A 22,541-nucleotide genomic window follows, 5' to 3' on the forward strand; every position below is an offset into this window, starting at 1 on the left:
TGTCGCTACGTACCCCCAGGCCCTCTGGTCCCTCCTGATGTCTCTATATGCTCCCCAACCCATCCAGTCCCTGTGTTGTTGCTGTGTGCCCCCAACCCCCTCTGGTCCTCCATGATGTCGCTGTGTGCCCCCCACCCCCTCTGGTCCCCCGTGTTGTCGCTGTGTACCCTCTACCCCTCTGGTCCCCTGTGTTGTTGCTGAGTACCCTCAGCCCCTCTGGTCCCCGTTATCGTCGCTGTGTACCCCCAGCCCCTCTGGTCCCCCTTGATGTCACTGTGTGCCCCCCAGCCTCTTTGGTTCCTGTGATGTTGCTGTGTGCCCCCAGCCCCTCTGGTTCCTGTGCTGTCGCTGTATGCCCCAAGCCCCTCTGGTCTCCTGTGCTGTCTCTGTGTGCCCGAGCCCCTCTGGTCCCCCGTAATGCCGCTGTGTGCCCTTCTCATCCCAGTGATGTTGATGTGCCCTCAGCCCCCCTGGGACCCGTGTTGTCGCTGCATGCTCTCAGCCCTCCATGTCCCCCGTGATGTCGCTGTGTGCCCCCCAGCCTCCTTTCATCCACTGTGATGTCGCTGCTTGACCCGTGCCCTGCTCGACCCCTGTGTTGTCGATGTGCGCCCCCAGCCACCTCCGGTCCCCTGTGATGCCGTTGTGTACCCCCTACCCCTCTGGTCCCCTGTGTTGCTGCTGAGTACCTTCAGCCCCTCTGATCCCCGTTGTCGTCGCTGTGTACCCCCTGCCCCGCTAGTCCTTCGTGATGTTGCTGTGTGCCCCCCAGCCCCTCTGGTTCCCGTGATGTAGCGGTGTGCCCCCCGGTCCCGTCTGGTCCTCTGTGATGTCTCTGTGACCTCTAGCCCCCTCTGGTCCCTCGTGATGTCTCTGTGTGCCCCCAGCCCCCTCTGGTTCCCGTGTTGTTGCTTTGCGCCCCCAGAACCTCTAATTCCTGTGTTGTCGCTGTATGCCCCCAGACCCCTGGTTCCCTGTGATGTTGCTGTTGTGCCCCCCTGGTCCCGCGTGTTGTCGCTGTATGCCCTAATTCCCCCCTCTGTCCCATTGATGTTGCTGCATACCCTACAGCCCCTGTGGTCCCTCATGTTGTCACTGTGTTCCCCTATCCCCCTCTGGTTCCCATGATGTCACTCTGTGCCCCCACACCCTCTGGTCCCCTGTATAACTGCTGTGTGCCCCCTGTCCCCCCCTGATATCACTGTGTGACCCTCTGGTCCCCTGTGATGTCGATGTGTGCCCCCCAGCCCCTCTGGTCCCTCGTGTTGTCGCTGTGTGCCCCCAGCCCACTCTGGTCCCCCATATTGTCGCTGTGTGCCCCCACCCTCTGGTCCCACGTGATGTTGATGTATGCCCCAGCCCCCTCTGGTCCCTGTGATGCTGATGTGTGCCCACAGCCTCTCTGGTCCCCCCTGTCACCCCCCTTCATGTCGCTGTGTGCCTCCCAACCCCCTCAGGTCCCCCGTGATGTTGCTGTATGCCCCCACCCTCTGGTTTCCCGTAATATTGCTGTGATATTTGTAGTATTGTAATATGGTAATATTGTGATACGTGTAATATGGCCCCTAGCCCCCTCTGGTTGCCTGTAATAAAGCTGTGATATTTGTAATATTGTAATATTGTGATATGTGTAATATTGCTTGATGTCACTGTGTGCCTCTCAGCCCCTTCAGATCCCCTGTATGCCCCCACCCTCTGGTTTCCCGTAATATTGTTGTGTGCCCCCAGCCCCTCCAGTTCCTGTGATGTTGCTGTATGCCACTCGGTACCAATCGTCACCAAGAATCCTCGCCTACATTCTCTGTTCCCTTACAACATTATGTGTTTAACTGACCGCTGCAACTGCATTCACTCTGCCCTCATCTTCTCTGCTCTTTCCATTGTTTTTTTCTCTGTGATCCTCTCCTCTCCCATCCCTCCCCATTCTCTCTCCCCCCGTACCTTTTCTCTGCACTTGCTCTATTGGAATTGCACCTGGGCCTAGTATGTTGATTAAAATAGTTGGTCTTCTCCCCACTATTACTTGTTATTCCCCCCAGCCCCACCCCCCATCTGGCACTATGAGTACTCTAGTCACTACAGTGAGTAACTTTAATTTCCAAGCTGAGCTCTCACACACAATCAGCCCACACTTCACAAGACTGCACGTGAGACTGAACGCAGAAACAGCCAAGGCTCACATCTTGTTCAGGATCTGTTCAAATGCGTATATATCTTGCAATTTACAGAATTCTTTTTTAGGATGATTGGCGACCAATGAAAAGAGTAGAGTCCAACTTTCATTACTTGCTCAACAGGGTTTCTTGCTGAATCACTATCACAGATATGTAACATTGTAACATATGCAACATTTCGGGCATTCCTATGTTCCCAAAATGTTCTTTGCATTTATGCAAATCACCAGGCTAGGGTGACAAGAAGAGATTGGTGTGACCTGGCCTGGGGCTACACCCCTCCGCCCGTCCCCGATTTCCCCTTTCACCTTCAGAGAGACTTCCCAGAGTACTATTTTTCCATTTCGATCACTTGACAGGACTGTACTGAGCCCTCTATACAACAGGTTGTACCCTATGTTTTTATTTTATGAGGGGTCTATGATATATCAAGGTACTTGTTCTGTAAACAACAAAGAGAACTACAGGCTTCCTCCAACTCCTGCATTTTGGCCGATTATCAGTTATCAGGACCAATTGTCCTCTTTTCTTTGGAAATTGGTTGGAAATCAAATGAGCTGGTACTCTTTGATATATTGTAATTGACTATTATATATATATTCGGTGCAGAAAGCATGTTTGGCTGCTCACATAAGATCTGGTCTCGGTGTGAGGGCATGTTTTGGAAGCAAATACTGTGAATACCCCTAGGCTGCCCAACTGCTTGTGTTCTATATGAAGTAGGCACGCCGACCCTGAATGTCAGAATCATGTGGAACATGCTAACTTTATAGGGCAAAACGATTGAAAGCACAGCTCCTCAATTTGAGTTATTGGTGGATCAAGAAACAAAGAGGAATCAGCCTATACTTCAACAATGGAGCCGAACTTGCAGAGAGATCCTACATCAATTAGGGACGGACGAAAAGATGCTAACATCCAACCCGAATGCAGTAAAAAAGAAATTACTTGAATATGATTGGATCAAAACATCGGAGAAAATAAGGTCTCATAAATGCATAGAAAATGCTCCGGCTGAAGCAAAGAGATTTAATAGTATACCGCAATATATGGAATTGTGTGCAAATTTCTAAGGAGAAACTACTTGAAATTCAGGCTAAACCTCTACGAAACAAGAGAAATCCAAAGTCATCGAAGGTGTTCACCTGTAGGCGTATTGTTCTGCTCTGCACTGAAAGATCAAAAAACTAAATATTTGGGCCAAGAGATGAACCTCGGCTTGACATACAGTGCTGAGGAATGGTGGTCACTATGCACAGCAGCACCCACAAAAAGTTAACTCTTGCTCTCACATTATTCTTGAAACATCTCGAAAGCAAGATGATGGAAATTGACTGATGAATGGTGTGAATGAATAATATGACTAGCACCCATGTCGCAACAAGAAAAAAAGTACAAGAAATTATTTTTTTAAAAAAATAAGAATAATAAGACGACACAAAAGAAAAGTGATGTGTAAATTTAGTAAGTCTTAAAAGTGTAGTTTAAAAGATTATTTTTTCAAACGTTTGTCACAAACTAAATGAAAATAAAAAAATGACTATTTTGTTGTTTTTTGAACCCAGATCTAATGTTTGTATATGAAAATATGTCCAATGTGAATGTGTCATTTGTGACATACGTTTTGTACGTGCTTCAATATAAAAAAAGAAGCATTTGGTTTTGTAAAAAACAGGCACTCAAGATGAATTTAGAATAAAATATGGTTTCCTATTTCCTGCTAAAAAAATGTTATTAAAAAGTGTGCTTTGGTCAATAAGAAGTCTATATGGTTTATAGCTTCAGCGTGTGCACTTGGTCCCGATAACTGATAATCAGCCAAAATGCAGAAGTAGGAGGAAGCCTGTGGTTCTCTTTGTTGTTTACAGGACTGTACTGATGACTGTTTTATGTAAATGTTACTGAACTCGGCAGTTCTATGGCAGCAGTCATGGCATTCAGGCACGGCCAGACAGGAACTTCATTGATGTGAACTTTGCTTGAGCTTAGTCAGTAATTCTTGCCAACTTTTTCAATGTTCTTTGCTAGTCCTGGCAGAAGACGTTCTCTGATAAGGTAATGTTCACTCCTGCTAAATGCGGGAAACTAACCATTGATGCTGAGGGATTGGGCCGGTTATTAAAAGCAGATCGTTTTTTTCAGTCTGCTTTCACAGGCACCCTGTCTCTGACACCCACAAAAACCCACCCACCCACAAAAACCTAGCAAGCCCAGGCATTTCTATTCAACAGATTTCACCATTTCTGCAGACAGTGGAGGACCTCGTCTATAGCTGCGGGCCTGAAGCTCGTCCAGCACACATCAATACATTTGAACATGATTGTGGACAAAGGGAGGGACAACACACCACGTGTAAGCCATTACATGCGGATTTCACAGAATGGAAATTCACAATAACATGTTTTCCTGGGCATCAACTTAGGAAATGTTAAGCCATTTCTTTGCAGCGCCTCTCATGTTTTGCACTCCACACCTTCTGAGCTGTTTGGCATCAGGGCCGACCTTATCGGACGCAGCACTCTGGTGGGTAAAACAAAAATGTGGCATCAGCTCCCTATTGTTATTAAGTGCGCTCTGCTCCGGGGAGCGCAGGGCATTTAAATTCATTGTGGCGCCTACCACTCATTCTCCCACCACACTAGCTTGAGGGAGACCTTGAAAGACTCCCCCGAGCTGGTGTGGTGGGGGCTAATGGCAGGGCGCTCCAAGTGGACGCCCGTGCGGCCCACCCCTAAGGCCGGCCCTGCTTGTTACCCACCCACCATGTGTCACAGGATGCATGTTTGCAACAGGTCCCTTTCATGTGCATGCTGGGGGTGCCCTGTGACAAACATTTCTTTCTATCTATCTCTGAATGCCTTTTATGATGATTGGTGAAGGGAGGCTTTCAGCCACAGCCACATTTACGGCACTGCCGTTTAGGAAAGGGATGTGATGGCACGTGCCATTGCATTTTCTTTCAATAGGGAAGAACATGGGCTGCCTGTTCGTCATCTGTTTGTCTCTGCTTTGGATCAGAAAAACTGGTGCTTTAGTTCGGGAATGTGATTTTACAGCCCCTCTCCGGAAGACTGAAGAACGTTGGAAGGAAGTTTGTTGAGGAGGCCTGAAGCAAGATGTGGCACGTGCTTCTAAATTGGAGACATTTTGCTTTATTGCTAGCGATTTGGTGGTGTTGCTGTCTCAGGGCTGTGCCTAGGCATGGTGGTGGACAATTGAGACGTCACACATGATATGGCATTGCAGGAAGGTTGAATAGCACCGTTTGTAAGATCCATGATCCCCGAGTCAGTCAGAAGTGCTATTGAGTGAAAACAATGCTTAATTGTCTCATTTGTTTCTTCATAGGGTTTTATGGTCAACTACAAAGTCTATGTCCACCACATTACAACGATAGCCAGCGGAGCATGCAACATGGAAATTCCTACAGCATGGTCCCTCCGTTTGAGGACTGTCTTGTTCCCACGTCAATGGGCCAGACCAGCTTTGATGTTTTCCACAGAGCCTTCTCAGCACACTCTGGCATTACAGGTAAGAGGGAACATGGCTGAGCTGTATGTGCACTGTCTTTCACATGCAGGGGCATCTGTCATTACAAATGCATTTCACTTTTCTGCTGTATGTCACAGCACATGCGTTTACACAATTAAATGGCTGAACGATAGTGGCCGTTTTCAAGAAATATTATTAATACGTTTTTGTTAAGATGTTGATCTTAGTAGAAAACCAACGGAAAAAAACACCACCAATCTTGATTGAAACCATTTTTTATCAAGATCCAACACTATAGGAAAGAGTTACATTTTGTTCCAGAATATCTCAATTGATGCTATAGACGTGAGGCATTAATAGGAAACTTTATCTATTAAATGGAAACTTTATCTCAAAAAATGTATTAGATTAGTGCACATTGCCAAGGGTGAATATCAAGCCCGGAGTTAGAGCTATATTTCTGGGCTTGCTGCCTATCTTTCTATATCTTGAGTGCCTGGGTTTGGGTAATGAACCACTCTGGCATGATGAAATATTATTTAAAAGGGAATTTCTAACTCGATGCTGTCCACAGTTATTTTCAGTCCTTCAAAGAATTAACCATATTAATGATAAAAGATTTATAGCAACATGGAGACCAGTGGGTATATTCCTTTCCATGACCTAAAAACTTCCAGGAAACCCTCGATTTCTTCACTTATAAAACGAGATAGTGGCATCAAGAGGATTATGCAGTGTGAAATGTATATTATTCACACATGCACATTAATATTATCTGCAGATAATAATGCTGTCGATGTCTTCAATTGGATGCAGAATTCCCAGCTGCTCTGCAAATTATACTTTCTTTTCTACAGTGCCATGAGGCAATGGAACGCAGTGCCTATTGGGACTTTTAAATGAAGCCAAATGAATTATATTCGCAAACAATTAACAGATGCGGATTGTACACACTTCTAGCTACGTAGAGAGGAGTTCTTTAATTAATATTAGCATCTTCTGATTGCAAGAGAGTAGCTTCAAACTCTGACTCCTATATTTAAATCATGGATCAATGAAGTTAATAAAACTTAATCCATTCACATGGGTTCATGTTTTGCCTATTTGCACCAAATTTCTCATTAAGACTTTCCTGTTGATGCAAGGTTCAGACTTGCCTATTGGGCAATAGGTAATGACCGAAGGGCTTGTCGAACGGGCTAAAGTGGACACTTCTGTTGGCATATATGATGGGTTGCTACGCTGTACTGCTGGTAGCTTTGACCAATGTTACTGGCCCCAATGCACGTTTTGACACGAATTCAATCCAAAAGGTGCCCTTGTGTATGACTCAGCAGTTTATCGCAACAAATAATGGAATAGTTGTTTATACTTGATAGATTTTCAGTGAATATGAGCTACCATTTAATGGGGAGTCTGTTCCTTCTGATTTGTTCAAAGTTGTCTGCACGAGTTACACCAATATTGTGACTGTCCAATATTTATAAGCATCGTGAAAAAATGTGGTAATTCTCTCAGTGCGTCCAACTATCTACTATAATACCCAACTTGGGTCATTGCCTTCTTTTTATAGTGCTTTCCAAATCATCAATTCCACAATGATTTCTTTTTAATGCATATATTTTATTCATTCAGTTATGGAAACAATATCATTCTTACTCTTTACACGTGTTTCACCACTGTTTTTATAGTGGATCATCAGCAGAGCTTCCTGTTTGTTTTTCACTTAGTTTCCAGCAAAATAATTATTTGGAGTCATACAAATTTTCAGTATCCACTTTATTTGTGAATCACAGGTATAAAGAACCTTTCTTATAAGTGCCAAGGTGATCCGCTTGTCCCCCAGCGCGTGCCACCATTTTGCGATACACCTTGGCCGAGTACAGTTATTTTTACAGACCAGACCTAAAATGTGGAGAGGCTCTGTTTTCTCTCTAAGTGGTATGCAATTATTTTTTGTACAGTTTGCAGTTTAATTAATGTAAAGCGCTTCAATGCACATGGCCTACTATGGCCACTTATGTCATGGAACATTAATTACTCCCAGTAAACCTTTCACTCAATAGGAATATTCACTGCCTATGCCACTGGCAGACACCCATACCCCATCCAGATTATGTATGGCTCAATGGCTTGAGAATTGACAGTCTACTTAGTCCACCACTCCCTCCTGAAACACAAGCAACCAGCCTGGATGTGCATGAGCCAAACCTGCATAAGAATAAGCAACAGTAAAGCGGTCTACCTTTGCCCCAATAGCAATCAGGGGGAATCGATGTGTTATGTACTTTGGGTGGAACACTCGTGCTTTCAACTGTTCAGGAGCCATGGCAGCAACTATGGCACACACTATGAACATGCTGCGAAGGACATTTCATGAACAAAGAACTGCAGCAGATGGAGGCTATGTTGTGGTAGTCCACCAGCAGCAGTTTGCATGTAATAAATATGGGTTTCTTATGTGAAGAAATACCACAATCCAAGTGGAAGCAAATGCTGTACCTACAGTATTAGCATTATAAAGTGTTTATTCCAATGAATAGTTTTAAATCCATGTTGCACTAGGCTGCCGTGTAACCAAAGCATTCACTTGTTTATTCCTTTTCTTTTTTTCCAGTCTACGACCTTCCGCATGGATCTACTGGCATCTTTGGAGACTCGATGAGAAATGTTGCCGATGACACTAGCTTCCTACAGATCAATGCCGTGGACCGCTGCCCTAGCCAGCTCTCCTCCATCTACACTGAAGGCTGAATTATAACTTTTCTGCAAACTGGCTCCTTTGGGTCCTCAGTGATAAGATCCACGGATTCTGGTCACATTCCATTGTGCCTCCAGTGTACACAGTGCAGTGAACAAACAGACAAGACGCTTGGCGACAGATGCACGGTCAATTGAAATAAATGCTGACAGAAAATAAACAAAGCAAGGAAAACAGAACCCTCATCATTGTCTGAACTAACCAAATATAAGCACTACATGTATTCTTCAAAAGGGAATGAGAAGACTGGTCTTGAAATACTGCTGTTTTCTGTAATTTGTCAAGCTGAATCGCTGGAAATGATTTAAAATAAAGAAAGTTTTTTTAAAAAACACATGGGGGACAAAGGCAACTTTGAGAGTACAATTCTTGCACAACCTACCCAACTGCTTCCAAAGCAACCAAATGGAAAAGAGCACTACTACTACCAACTGGGATTCAGTCACGCGGACGTTTGGACATTGATATGGCAGGAATATCATCTGGTAGGAGGCGGGTCATGTTCTGATATTCTTCCTCTGCAGTCTCATGTGGAGATTACCTTTATAATGCGTACCACAACCTCATGTTGTACACTTCTCCAAAGCTTTCTTTTAGAACATAAAATATGAAATTCACGTTGCCTATGCAGCCAGCCAAGTCTTGTATGTTTGATGCTGGGTTCTCAATTACTCAATGTACACATGGGCCTCTTCTGTATAAGTATTGTGTTTGTCGAAAAACAGAACAAAAGTCTTATTGTGTCTTACTCTGTGAGCCACTGGTGAGCGGTCCTTGGAACAAGAAACAAGCAGAAGAAAAACATCAAGCGAGACACTGAGGCTGAGAAAGCAATAGCTAGCAGAAGCAATTGCTACTCAGAAAAAGAGTGGTGGTGGATCAGAAGAAATGACACCTGACAAGAAAGGAAGTTTAGATAGAGTCTAGGTAAGCGCTTTGGCGTAAATCGCTATATAAACCTAATAAATACAATACAAAATACAATACAAAGAAAAGATAGCCAAGAGAGTAATGGAAGTGGAGGCCCTGGAGCCTTCAAGTCTGTGGGTTTTCTATAACAATCACTGACTACGCAATTGATAACCATACAGAGCCATTGATTTTAGCATTTTCCAAAGAATACTCATATTGGCCATACCACCTGACTTGCTTGTGGCCTGCAAGGGCAAGATCGGTTCACACATGCACTAGGCGATGAAGCAGAGTTATTACTCTGCTGGCCACCTCGGCCAGTGATTTCCCTGAAATTCTGGGTTGTGAGTGAGTGTGAGCATCGTGAATGGTGCTAATCTGTACAACATGGCAGTTTCCTGTGTGTGAACAGTTCTTTTGTAAAAACGAAGTCCTATTGTGGTAGCAGCAGCAGCTGTGTTTCCCTTCCCAGGACTTTGTGCAGTTTGTATTGGCTCCCCTGACTCTCCATGCTGCCTCGATTATCTCTCAACCGTATCTACATTGTCTTTCTTGTCAGAAGACATTTCTTCTGTTCTGGTCCACATCCCGGAGTGCCAATTGCTTCTGCTTGCCATAGCCTGCTCTCACTCAATCTCTCACTTGGAGTTTTTCTTTTCTACCTGTTTCCTAGGTGTGTGGATGCTGCAGGCATTTCCATTAGGGATATTTTCAGGTGCCTGAACATTTAGTTAAGTGTTATCCATCAAAGGTGGATTTTGGTGCCTGAGACTAACAGGTCAAAATCTGATTCAACAGAAAGACAATTTAGGTTTTCCAAAGCATAGGATTGGCCAATCAAGCTGTCACTATCACAGGATCGAACGTATGTGTGACACCCTAATGCCTGTTCTGTGGCAAGGTAATATGAGGATATTGCCCACGACACCACCTGCAAAAAGGCACCAGATTGCCCCAGCACATGCTTGTGAATTCCAATTTATTCTATCTGATGTTTTGTGGAGGGGAAGCTCAGCGAAATGTCTCTTCACCTATGATTCAGTTATCAACTTATTTGCATCAATTTCCGAGCTCTTGCTCAGCTACCAAATTACTGTTAATTTCTGTTGCAATTGCACCTGTGAAAGGCACCATTACAGCGCAACAGTACCCGAAAGAAGTAGATCACTCCTTCCATCATGCCTAATTCACACGTGGGCTCTTTGCACTGTCCGAGTGAGCACTGGCTAAAATGTTTCAAAAGCTGAGGAAGTCAGGTATGTTGGAAATTCACAACGGAATGGAATGTGGGGAGTAGCGCAGGGAGATAAGGCAAATCGTCTTCAATTCCCACAAGTGTTGCTTCCATGCAACTCACTTCACTGTGGCTGCTCGCTGGCACATACATGCTAACCCTCCCGATGTAGGCAGTAGACTCCAGATTTTTTGTGAAAAATACTGCTATTTTTCACGTTCTCCCGCCTAAAATAATGATTTTCCCAATGCACTCCTATGGGTAAATGTTTGTCTCCTGATTTCAATGTAGAAATCTCCCTCCCAGGCGCGTCAGAACGTTGGCATGTAAGCTGGCATTGCACTGGTACTTGTCATAGGACTGGCAAAGATGCACATAATAGCTGCTTCTTGGCACGGTTAAAATGCAACTGCTTTCCACTGGATATACGTGATTATTTCGAAAATATTTTACCTAATGGAGAAGTGACCGAATTTATTTAACCTAAAAACGAAAATCACTTTTTACTGTTTTTACTTTTTATAATGTGGGTGGAGACCCCGAGGAGCTCCCCCTCACTCCCCTACCCTAACGTATACCCTTATCCCCACACCTCACCTATTATGCACTATACATATACCATATTACCTACCATTTTCGGTCAAATAAATTCGGTCACTTCTCTTTAGGTGAAATTGTATTCGCTGAAATCTACGGCAACAATTTCCATCTACATTAAAAGACATCCTGATGCTTTCAAATGCCGCAGACAATTTAAATAATTGAACACTCCTTAAAAAGTATTTTCATGGAACTACTCTTTAATCATAAAAGTCAAGCAACATTGTAGTAAATACAAGTGTAGGTAACTCGTAGTCCTGCAATCCATGCTGTTAAAGGCTCTCACCCAATAGTTTACCCTGCTAAGCCAGCCGTTTAGCTACATGGACCATTTCAAAGAATTTCTACGGCACTGAACAAGAATGTTCCTACCTTCTGATGCTTGCTTATAGTGTGACACATTCTGAGCGTTGTCAGATAGAAATGACAGACTGAATTCATGGGTGCCTAGTAACTCTGCGGCCAGAACATGTGCTCACATAGTTTGTGAAGGACATGCATATGTGTTTCAGTTTCATTTCCCGATCAGACAGGTGAATATAATGCAGCGCCCATCGAGGAACAGGACATGTGCTGTCAAAACCGTAACTCCACCCGCAAAGGACGGGCAGACAATCCATTTGATTCTCACTTCACTATGGAACTTTTTAAATGTGTTCATGCATCCAATTAAGCCCACTGGGTGACAGTATAGCAGCAATCATACAATGCCACTGAAAACCTGTAAAGGACGCGACATAGCCTGGACCCTTATACCCCCAAGCAGTTATGTGTTGTCTCACATGTACAAAGCCTTGTAAGCCAGCACACCAGTTCTCACCAGAATAGCACATTCTGACTGTGTACTAGATGTTCAATGTCCACCAGTGAGTTGAGCGTATATTTCCAATATAAGTCCCTATCAGATATATGGATATCAGGTCTGCTCTGACAGTGTACCGAAGAGTTTCTGTAGCCTCGGCAGAAGGTAAGTGATATTCTTGCACCCACGCATGAAAGCACTTGCTTTTCCTCTGTAGACATATGAGAATGCTGTTGCTACTGGGGCTAGGAAGTGGGTGCATTACTACTGAATAGGGCGAATACACTGTGACTGGCACAAAGGGCTAGGCTTCTGTGGTGCTGCAGTGTGGTCCCACCCTCTGCAGTGGCCATGTCTTCAATTCCACCATTAACTCCCTCTTTCCATGGCTAGTATTGGCACGGACAACCCCGGCTGTGGTGATGCAGCAGGAGCTTCCCCTAACCACCTGCTCCTGTTATGAGATGGCTTCTTCCCCAAACAGTAGCCATAGATGAAACAGGTTACCAATGTAGACTTTATTTTGGGGAAATGGTCATCCCGGGAAGAGATTGACTGTGGGTTGATTTGAACCATCTGCTTTGCCTCAGGCTTTTTGACTCCCCCTCCACCCCTTGGCCGGTGCATACCACAAGCATTCTTTTCCTAGCAATATTGTGCATGCATAGATAAACATAACGTGTCTGGTTGGGGACACAGCTTGGTCCCACTGAGTAACGTTAAACAGTGTCATAGCTCACTGAGGCATTTTATGCACCTATGCGAACACGCAGACACAGGCCCACACCTAGATACACAAATATATAGACTAAGTTAAGTCTTTAAACCTCCAGCTCCTGAGAAGCAAAACAACTGCAAGCATGGGCACATGAATGCAGTGTACACATGAAGGCCTGCTTTCCTCACATAAGCAATGCTTTTGTGTGAATGTCCTGAAAAACTCTATCTATGAACGTACGAAAGCACTAATACAAAGCTACTAAAACACTAATGAAAACCAAGTTTCTTCTGTATGATGATGAACTTCGATGTTTTGTAAATTCATGGATACAGCTATTGTAACAGTCATTTATTTCCTGTGAAAACTAAAAATGAGGTTTCGTGTTTATTTACATGCTAGAGAATAGGAGTACCCTGCTAAGGGACTTTCTCCATGGCCTGGCTGTTGGCACATCAACAGTAACGGAGCCACGACTAAGCTCTTCCCTTTAGCTCTGCTGAACTCCTTCAGAGCCAGTGGTTGAAGTGGGCAGGAGCGGTGCTCCTCTTCATTTTTAAATTAAGTTTGACTGTTCCTTTACTTTTCTTTTGAAAAGAAAACGTTCTGGAATGGTTTCGTTTTAAAATAAAACTGTAGGAAGAAGATAAAACGTGCACTTTCAGTGCACTGCACCGAACGTTCCCTTATACAGCAGGCGCATGTGTTTGGGAGTTTGTATTGTGCTTAAGAGGGCTCATGGTGATGGGGTTTGTAGGGAGTTGGGGCAGGCCGCTAAGGAACATAGTTCCACTAATTATTTCTGTACACTTAGACCACAGTCCAGATCAGTGGCTAGTGAGACCCAAAGTGCTATAGTCTTCCAGATCTTAGGCCCTTCCTTATGGATAACATACTCTCAAGTTTAACCATGAAACCCACAGAAAGCAGATTGGCACTCATGAACCCGGTACGTCCGACCTGTACTCATCAACACAAGAGGTTTCCCATCGGCCTCTCCCAATGTTGCACAATTGAACCCCACCCTCCCTTTTTTCTTACAGAGCCAAGTGCAGCAAGGCCACCAATAGTGGCAGATGGGAGCTGTACAATGGTTGTTTGAACTGGTGCTACTACCCTGGGGTTATACTGCGCTCAACCATACACACAACTGCTTACATTGCATTACTTCATTACAATGAGTAAAAAAAGATGTTTGATTTCTCACTCTTTTATATCAATATATAAAACACTCTAAAGTGTTTTCTAGAACATTGTCCTATGCTAGAGAGGTGAGTGCAACTGTCACAGAGGTCTGCAACCTCCTACTCGCCAGATGTTTTAGAATACAACTCCCATGATTCCTCGCCATTCACTATGCTGGCTAGGGCTGAGGAGAGTTGTCGTCCAACACATCTGAAGAGCCGCAGCTTTCAGACTCCTGAACCATCAAAAGGAGGGCCTTATTCCTTGGTTAAAATAGCAGAAAAGAGGACTTGATCACCAGCTAGTTCCAATGCCAACACACACAAAAAGAGTTAAGATTGAGCAAAGTGTTTCTATACATGCCCTTTTCATCTCTCCATTCCTCTTCCAATGTTTCACCAACCTACCAGCAATCCCAGATTGCATGCCCAATTGCAGAGGGGGACCATTGATGTGAAAATGCATGTTGCACACTATGAGGTGGTGCTCTCTTTTCCGTAGGCTACTGAAAAACAGTCACTGTGGCAGGAAGTTAGGCCCCTGCAATAAAATACCTGATTAATGGTGCACATTTTAAGTGTAAACTCACACAAGAGCCCATTTATGAAAATACGTTTTCAGTGTTGGGCTTCAGTATTAGCAGGTAAGGGTTAGAATAATGTCTGGTGGGTTGATTGCGCACTTGACTAAAGCATGTGCTCCTCCAACTGGAATTTAGCCTTAATGAAATGAGTACAAGTTGGGTGAAGCCAGTTCAAAAGGGATTGCTGCACACACTCGTCATTGTGGCGTCTAACATTTAGTATAAATCAGTGTACCTTGGTCAGGACTTTTTCATTTAGAAATACAGATTATAGAAAAGAAGAAGGCCCACATATGCCCTGAGCATTATCTCACACTTTTACAATGCCATTTATGATACTCTCTTTCTGATACGTCTCAGTCTAGCTTACTACTCTTAGCAGCAGGAAATAAGCCACACCCCAGCTTAACAGGCTGGAAGTTGGGATGGGAAGGGTGGAGGTGTACAGGGTTCACAACGATGGTGCATTGGGGAAGGGAGGTAAGGGAAGGCATCAGGGTAGGGGTTATAAAGGGCAAAATGTGCTCAGTGGGACTCCCACTGAGCTTCGGAGACGCCCTCTGTGTAGTAAATACCACTGCTACATTAAATATGTGTTTTTTCTTTTTTCAAAGTTATAGTTAATTCAACCATTAAAGGTTAAAAGAACGTAAATCCAAAGTTCTTTGTGCAAATAATATCTTTTATTCTTTATTGTGGCAGAGGCACAAGCCGATGCATTTCGGACATGCTGTCCATCTTCAGGGCATGCTCTAAAATATATCAACAAACATAGCATTATTGTGACTCCCGGGATATACATTCTTTATCCAAACAAAACTCCAACTCATCTGCATTTCAACAATTCGTGGGCAACTTGTATACCTGTTCCAATAGAATCTGTGTGCAATGACTTCTTCAATCCCATAAAAGAATCAATCAAACACCAAATTATATCACGGTTGTTTGGCTAGCACTTCACGTACTTCACTTCACATATGCTGATTAGTCCTCTCATTCTCATTCAATATTTGAGCAATCAACTGCAAAATAATAGTAAAACAATACCTCTCATGTAAAATGCATTTTTTTTAAAAAAAAAACTGGAAAAAATATCTGCTTAAATAGAAAAGGCTAATAAATTATGGTCTTGATAAGGTGTACCTTAATGTGGTAATGTGGTCGACCCGTGAAAACCTTCTACGGGTCGAATGCATGCGTGTGGCAAACCTACGGGTTCTGCAAACTGCAGCTTTGATTGCAGATCATGTCCGGCAATCTGTAAACAGTGTGAGGTGTGTAAATAGGGGAAAACCCTCGGTCGATAATAAGTAAGCATCCATCATTCGTTTAAATAATTGCTTACTTGAAATGTAGGAAAGCATGTAGCTTGCGAGCTGCGTCTTCGTGGGTATCAGTGTCCGCGTTGCTAATAGTAACAAGACGCTGCTGCAGTCTATTACCTATTTAAAGCCACACGTCATCACGTCTTGCGTGATGATGTTTTAACGAGTAAACTGGTTTAAGCATCATGGGTATTGCAGTTCAAAATATGACTTGTCACCTATAGTTGAATTTACAAAATTATGACCATCATCAATGATTGAGTATCAGCCGTGGAAGTGCCCTCAATCGGTGATCGAGTGATGTGCGCAATTACCTAGAGTAAACTTTTACTATACATTGCTGCAAAGTGTAATGTTTACGTGAAAACTCAGGTTCTGAAAACCGTGTTACAAAAAATGCTGATTCAACTTTTTCCATCTTACTGGGCGCATGTTATCACATGTAGTGCAAGGGTATATGGCTAAATGAACTGCGATATAGGATCATGGGTATTGTAGTTCGAGTCTACAGGAGGGAAAGATGGATAATAAGGTAATAATAATGGCACTCATGATTAATAGCGATCAGGGTATAAATGTATGATAATATTGCTAAACCCCTGAGTTCAATATTCAAAAAGAATATTGGTGCACTGGACCATTCCGCACTAATACTATCAAGAACCAATCTCAGGTATATTCAGAGTGTTGACTACTTGCTATGTACTTTCTACAAATATCTACTGAAGAAGCCAATCTTAATGATGTTGGATTGAAAACAGCTTAACAGTGACTACTTCCTAAGTTGCTTGAATAGACATCTGGTACACACCATAAACACAGCATCTGGTATACAGCATCATAATTGGCACTTTAAAAAAATGTAAATGTCCACATTAGATAGCACTTAGAGTGTGCTATAAAAAACAGTGTAAGTCTAGTTCTTCGTTTAACCCAGACAGGGATACAGATTCAAGTTTATGAATCCAGAAGGCTTCTCTCTGTTCGAGGTTTTTTCGAGATGCTCATATTCATATCTTTGTTGTTGATGACTCTTAGTTTCTGAAAACGGATCTGTGATACTTGATGCTTGTGTTCTTGAAAATGTCTGGCTACTGGAGAGTGCCGATTATTAGTTCTGATGTTAGATTTGTGCTCATTCCACCTCAATTTAACTTTGCGGCTCGTTTGCCCTACATATGTGAGTCTGCATGGACATTTGATGGCATAAATAGAATTTTGGGTATCACACGTTGCATGATCTTTCAAAAGTATTTTCTCGCCTGTCTTGGAATGACTAGTGATGTTTCCTTTGGTAACGTTATTGCAATTGTTGCATGAAAGACAGGGAAATGTTCCCGGAAGTTTACTTGGTTTTTTCTTCATGCTTTCAGATTGTGTTTTCACCAATAAATCTTTGAGGTTGTGACTCCTTTTGAATGCAAAAATCGGGGGCCTAGTAAACTGGTTCTTAAATATATTGTCACATGATAATATCGGGCAGTGTTTCAGGATAGTTTTTTTTAAGACTGGTTGTTTGTATGCTGTATTTGGTTACAAATACCAAAGGGGTTTCGGACGTGCTCTCCTTTTTAGGATCCAACAAGTTGGTGCATTCTTGTATGTTAACTTTGGATCGTGCTTCAGCCAGTTCTGTGTCCTTATAGGCTCTGTTTTTGAATTTGTCCAACATTGCCTCCGATTCAGTTTCCCAATTGTCCGTAGTGTTGATGATATGTTTGACTCGTAACAGTTGGCTGTACGGTAAGCTTTTAATGGTTGATGTTGGGTGGAAACTCATCCAGTGCAAAAGGTCGTTGCGATCCGTTGGTTTCTCAAAATTTGGTGCCTTAGGTGTAATTTGCATGTCCAGATAATGTAAAACTGGGTTCCCAATTTCAGAAGTACATTTTATTTGTGTGTCAATGCAATTGAGATATGTAAAAAATGAAGTTAAAGTTTCTAGTGTATCGTTCCAAATTAGAAAAAAGTCGTCGATATACCTTCCCCAGTGCTTGATTTACTTATGCCAGACTGGATGTTTGCAGATGTGGTCCTCCTCAAATTTAAGCATAAAGGCATTTGCAGAGACTGGGGCTATCATTGCCCCCATCGCTGTTCCACTTATTTGTAGATAGAATGACTTGCCATGCTTGAAGTAAGAGTTTTTGGCGATCATTTCCAACATTGTTACTATAAATTCTGCTGATGCCACAATATTCTCTTCTTTCAAGAGTATCCATTCCACTGCTTGGCATCCAAAATGTGTGTTATATAGATGTGTATAGGCTACACACGTCTATGGTAACCAGGATATCTTGCGGTTCAATAGAGATATTGTTCATCCTGTTTAGGAAATCTGTAGTATCTTTGATATAAGCTGGGCATTTCTGAATTATGGGCTGTAAAATGTTGTCGGTGTATGTTCCCAATGGTTGTAATAATCCATTTGTGGCTGCCACTATAGGTCTTCCGGGAGGGTTGTGCAATATTTTATGAATCTTAGGTAATAGGTAGAAATGGGGAACCTTCGGGTATTGCGTCATGAGGAAAGACGTAGTCTTGTCTGAGATCCACTCATTCTCTTCAGCTTCAATTAACATGGCGTTGATCTTTTTCTTTATTATTTGAGTTGGATCTCCCGGCAATAGATGATAAGTTGGTGTGTTGCTCAACTGGCATTGACATTCTAGTTCACAATCAGAAGCATTCATTATTACAAGTGCGCCACCCTTATCAGCTGAGCGAATCGTGATTTCATTGTCCTCATACAATTTTCTGATCAGTGTCATGGCACTCTTACTCAAATTCTTAAATTTCGGTGTTTTAAATGAACATTTCTTCAAATCTTTAAGAATTGCTTCATGAAACACATCAATGGTGCTGTGTGGTATTGGCATATATAAGTGCTTTTCAGACGTAACTCGAGGTAGCCAGAATCAGTTGATTGTTGCTCTGTGTCAATTTCAGCAAAATGTGATTTCAACTTCAATTTCCGTATGAACCTGAATAGTTCAATCTTAGTGTCAATCTCCTGAGGTGAAGGTATACGTCTTGACAAGTTTATCACTAAATTCTTCGACTCGGGTAACGACTCTGATGGCTGGATGTTTCCGCTCTTTCTTCTCCCCCTCCTGCTTCTTTTCTTTTGTCTTTGGCCTTTTCTAAAAAAGGAGGACGTCCTCTCGGTGGGGTAGATGTTGCCTTGTTGCGGTATCTGATGGTTGATCAGGTCTGTCCTATGCTGGTCGTCGTGCTTGTGTGTCTGAGTCAGAGCTTGACTGATCTGTTGAACTACGTATTGGCAGGCGACTTGGATTATTGTACTTATTCATCCAGGTGTATACCTCATCATTGTGGTAGTCGTATGTGTCACGCTTGAATTTGCGTATCTTCTTAGACACTAATTCAGTTTTGTAGGATTCGAGTTTATTATTAATGTCATCCAAGTTTTTCCCCAATTCTTCTTTGCTAAAAGTTGCAGCTAGATGAGATTGTATGTCTTCTATCTCAGTGTTGATCGTAAGTAGTTCTTTAAGGTAGGGGTTAGCATGAAGAAGGAGCAGTAAGGTAACACACAGAGGGAGGGGGTACAGAAAAAGAAGAAGGGTAGAGAAGGGAATACCATTGCTCTAAGCTCTCCCTTCTCCCCATTTCCTCTTTTCTGTGTCCTACCCCACTGTGTTTGTTACCTTATTACTCCACTATCGCACTACCCATTTTGGCCCCTGTACACACACACCCTTTCCGTCGTAACGAGCGATCCTTTCAGCTCCCCTCTTGTCTGCACAGTGTTCCCCAACCCTTTTCTGGCAACTTTGAAACATGGCACAACGAAGCAATTCATCTTATTGGCAACCGGCCTGTGTAGTGGTGGTAACACATGCAATACAGTTTGTCAGTAAAAGAAGTGTCTTGTGACTCTGCATTTGGGAATGTTGGGATTGAGAAGCTCTGACTGTGACTCAATACAGCAGCAGCCATTCTGCAATGAAGCCTTGAGGAAAGTTAAGATGTACGCCTGTTCCAGCTTTGCTCTAAACAGGCATATGCCCAAATGCAATCGGAAAACAGAATTTGCACAAATAGAAAGGATTGAAGAAGCTTGTATTCTCTAATCTGAACTCTCTGGAACTTGCTTTCTTTAATTGACCTCTGTAGCTGAATACGAGTGAGCTGGGGGAAAGGGTGTTACTGACTGAGCTCTTAATTCCATATGCACACATCCATAGTCATATAGTGTCGATTGAGCTTGTCTAAAGCAGAAAGGACTTTGCAGAACAGCAATGAAAATGTTCTTTAAAATTAAACAGATGAGCATTTGATAAGCACAAATGCCAAGATACTAGTAACACCATTGTTGTGTTTTCCCATAAAGAGAGAACTCCAGTCAGCTATTTCAAGTCTGATTCAGAGGATGACAAACAGGGATGCTATGAGTGAGTGATTGCAATGGGGGATGCGATTCTTAACTTGTTCTCAGATAGCCAGGGCACGATCTCGCCTGTGGATGATGATCACAGTTGTATATGTAACTTATATTGTAATAGCTGCTCTTACAGGTCTAAGGCAAATAGTCAGAAGAACCAAAATCATCAAATTCAATTGTTACAGTGAAATTACAATTTAGCATAAAACCGTTACTGTAATTTATCACAGAACAAAATAGGGTGTATTCACAAACTTTTGAAATGGATAGCTCTTCAACATTGCATACGGTAAACAGCGTACTCCCGGAAGCTGAGCAGCCCATGAAAGTAACACTCCACTGTTCAATTTCAGGATGGCAGATTACAAAGAAAACATTAACAGAGAGGTAGGCCTGCCCCCGGGTGTAAATAATGCCATGTGGAATGGTAAACAACATGGCAATGATGACATTATTTTCAGAAATTGTTAGTTGTTTGGAGTTTTGCACCACTGAACAAAGAGGATCTGTGATGACTAAAACACCTGCTTAGAATGATTAATTAGCCACGCCATGAATAATAAATAAAAATGGCTTGTTCACTAACAAGGGTGCACAGACCTGATTACAACTAGTAATTGACTGAATTGACAGTTCTGGAGAAGGTGAGCCTCAATCTATCACTCAGCTGCTTGAGCCATTAGGCACCCAACCATGGGCTTGGGATAAAGAAGTTCCTGCCCCCATTTCACATGGCTAATTGGTTGTGTTCGAGGTCTTGCAACTTTAGCTCTGACTCTAAACTATTAGATCACATTCTGTCCCCTCTCTAGAAGACTTCAACAAGGTGGAGACAAATACCTCCTAAAACCAAATGAGCACAACAAATGTCACAGCACAGTAGACCCCCAAATTGCTAAAGCCGACACTAATCAGTTGCATGCAGTGCTTGCTGGTCATCATGCAAAATGACATGTTGGCAGACTGCCTTGAAAAGGGGTAGCTTTTCAGGAAGGACCTCCATGGTGTCACCCCCATTTGTCATATATTGGGAAAGCTCAATTTGCAAAGATAAAAACAATTCCCCTAACAATGAGCAGTTCAATCAACCCAATGCATTGGTCGTAAGAGGACTAGGTTTACCATTAGAGATACTGAAAACCAAGCACACGTGAGGGACAGACTTGCTGTGAAAAGAATAGCTGTGTGGTGTACCTTCTCAACCAGTGGGGTTGCTGCAGGCATCATGTGGCTTTGTCCAAACTGACAAACTCATTGTTTGATAAAGCTCCGAGCACTGGTATGTATAGAGCCCTAAGTGACTCCTTGAGAGATTCTCGCAGATGACATGTTATCTTGCACCATGAAAGTGGTTAATAGACACATCTTTCACTATTCTAGACTACACATTAGATGGTGTTCTGGTGTCCATAAGATGGAGGCAGGTGTCTGCCTATCTCTCTGTATCGTTGTAGGATGCATTTATGTCTACACTGGAATAATATGTCACTTCCTCTACCACTGTGACAAAGGATCAGTAAAAAGCAACGCTGCAGCTTACTTTTTACTGTCTCAGATGTGGCCAACCACCATCCACAATGCATTGTGAATTACTTTTGTACAAGAAAAGTTTTGTAATGTTTTTTATTATAATTTTGATTACACTTTTATATTGTTTTTTTTAAAAGAAAACCAGCACTTTTCTTTGTTTGTGTGATGCTGTGCATGCTTGTTATGTTTATCCTCCAGGGACGGATGAAGCATGAAGACACACAACATGAAGTCATTTACTCAGTGTGTAAAAAGAAAGTTAATTTCGTACAGGCAACAGAACATCACGTGAAATGTGGTTTATGCAAAGCACTTTTGGGAGGGGGGATATGTTTTCAATGAAATCTTAGCAATGTTTGTACATATTGATATAATGTAAGCTCACATATAGATTTAAACTACATACACTTATCATGCTGTCTATGTGATTTCAGCACATATGTTGCCTATTATACGTTATAATTCTTTTTACCGAATTAAGTACACTGTTTCCTTATCCGTATGTATAGATTTGTGATTTTTCACAGTTATGTTTCATATAATCATAAGTTATTTTATCATGTTTCATTAAGTCTTTTTTTTTATAAAGGTAAAAATGAAGGGTGTGTGCACATGATACAAAATAAAACTGGAAATCTATAACACTAAATAATGGCAATGTCTGTGCAATGTTTTTCTTTTTTATTTAAAGAATATATATATATATATATATATATATATATATATATCACTTAACTCAGGGACTTTATCTGTACTAATACTAAAGCTGTATTATTTTCCACAATCAGGGATGAAGGTTCTGCAATGTGATCAGGTC

The 22,541-nt window shown here is 42.5% G+C and overlaps 1 protein-coding gene across 1 annotated transcript in view; it reads left to right on the top strand.

The window, feature by feature from the left end:
- Window positions 1-22,376, top strand: part of GLIS3 (GLIS family zinc finger 3) — a 1,977,963-nt gene extending 1,955,587 nt beyond the window's left edge. Inside the window, exons 10-11 of the mRNA XM_069625730.1 lie at window positions 5,523-5,705; window positions 8,284-22,376. Of these exons, the coding sequence (XP_069481831.1) occupies window positions 5,523-5,705; window positions 8,284-8,420 (320 nt within the window). The 3' untranslated portion in view covers window positions 8,421-22,376. The remainder of the gene's footprint in view (window positions 1-5,522; window positions 5,706-8,283) is intronic.
- The last annotated feature ends 165 nt before the right edge of the window (window positions 22,377-22,541 follow it).

The sequence above is a fragment of the Ambystoma mexicanum genome, chromosome 6p, assembly GCF_040938575.1.
Source record: "Ambystoma mexicanum isolate Mex_15411 chromosome 6p, UKY_AmexF1_1, whole genome shotgun sequence".
Classification (NCBI taxonomy): domain Eukaryota; kingdom Metazoa; phylum Chordata; class Amphibia; order Caudata; family Ambystomatidae; genus Ambystoma; species Ambystoma mexicanum.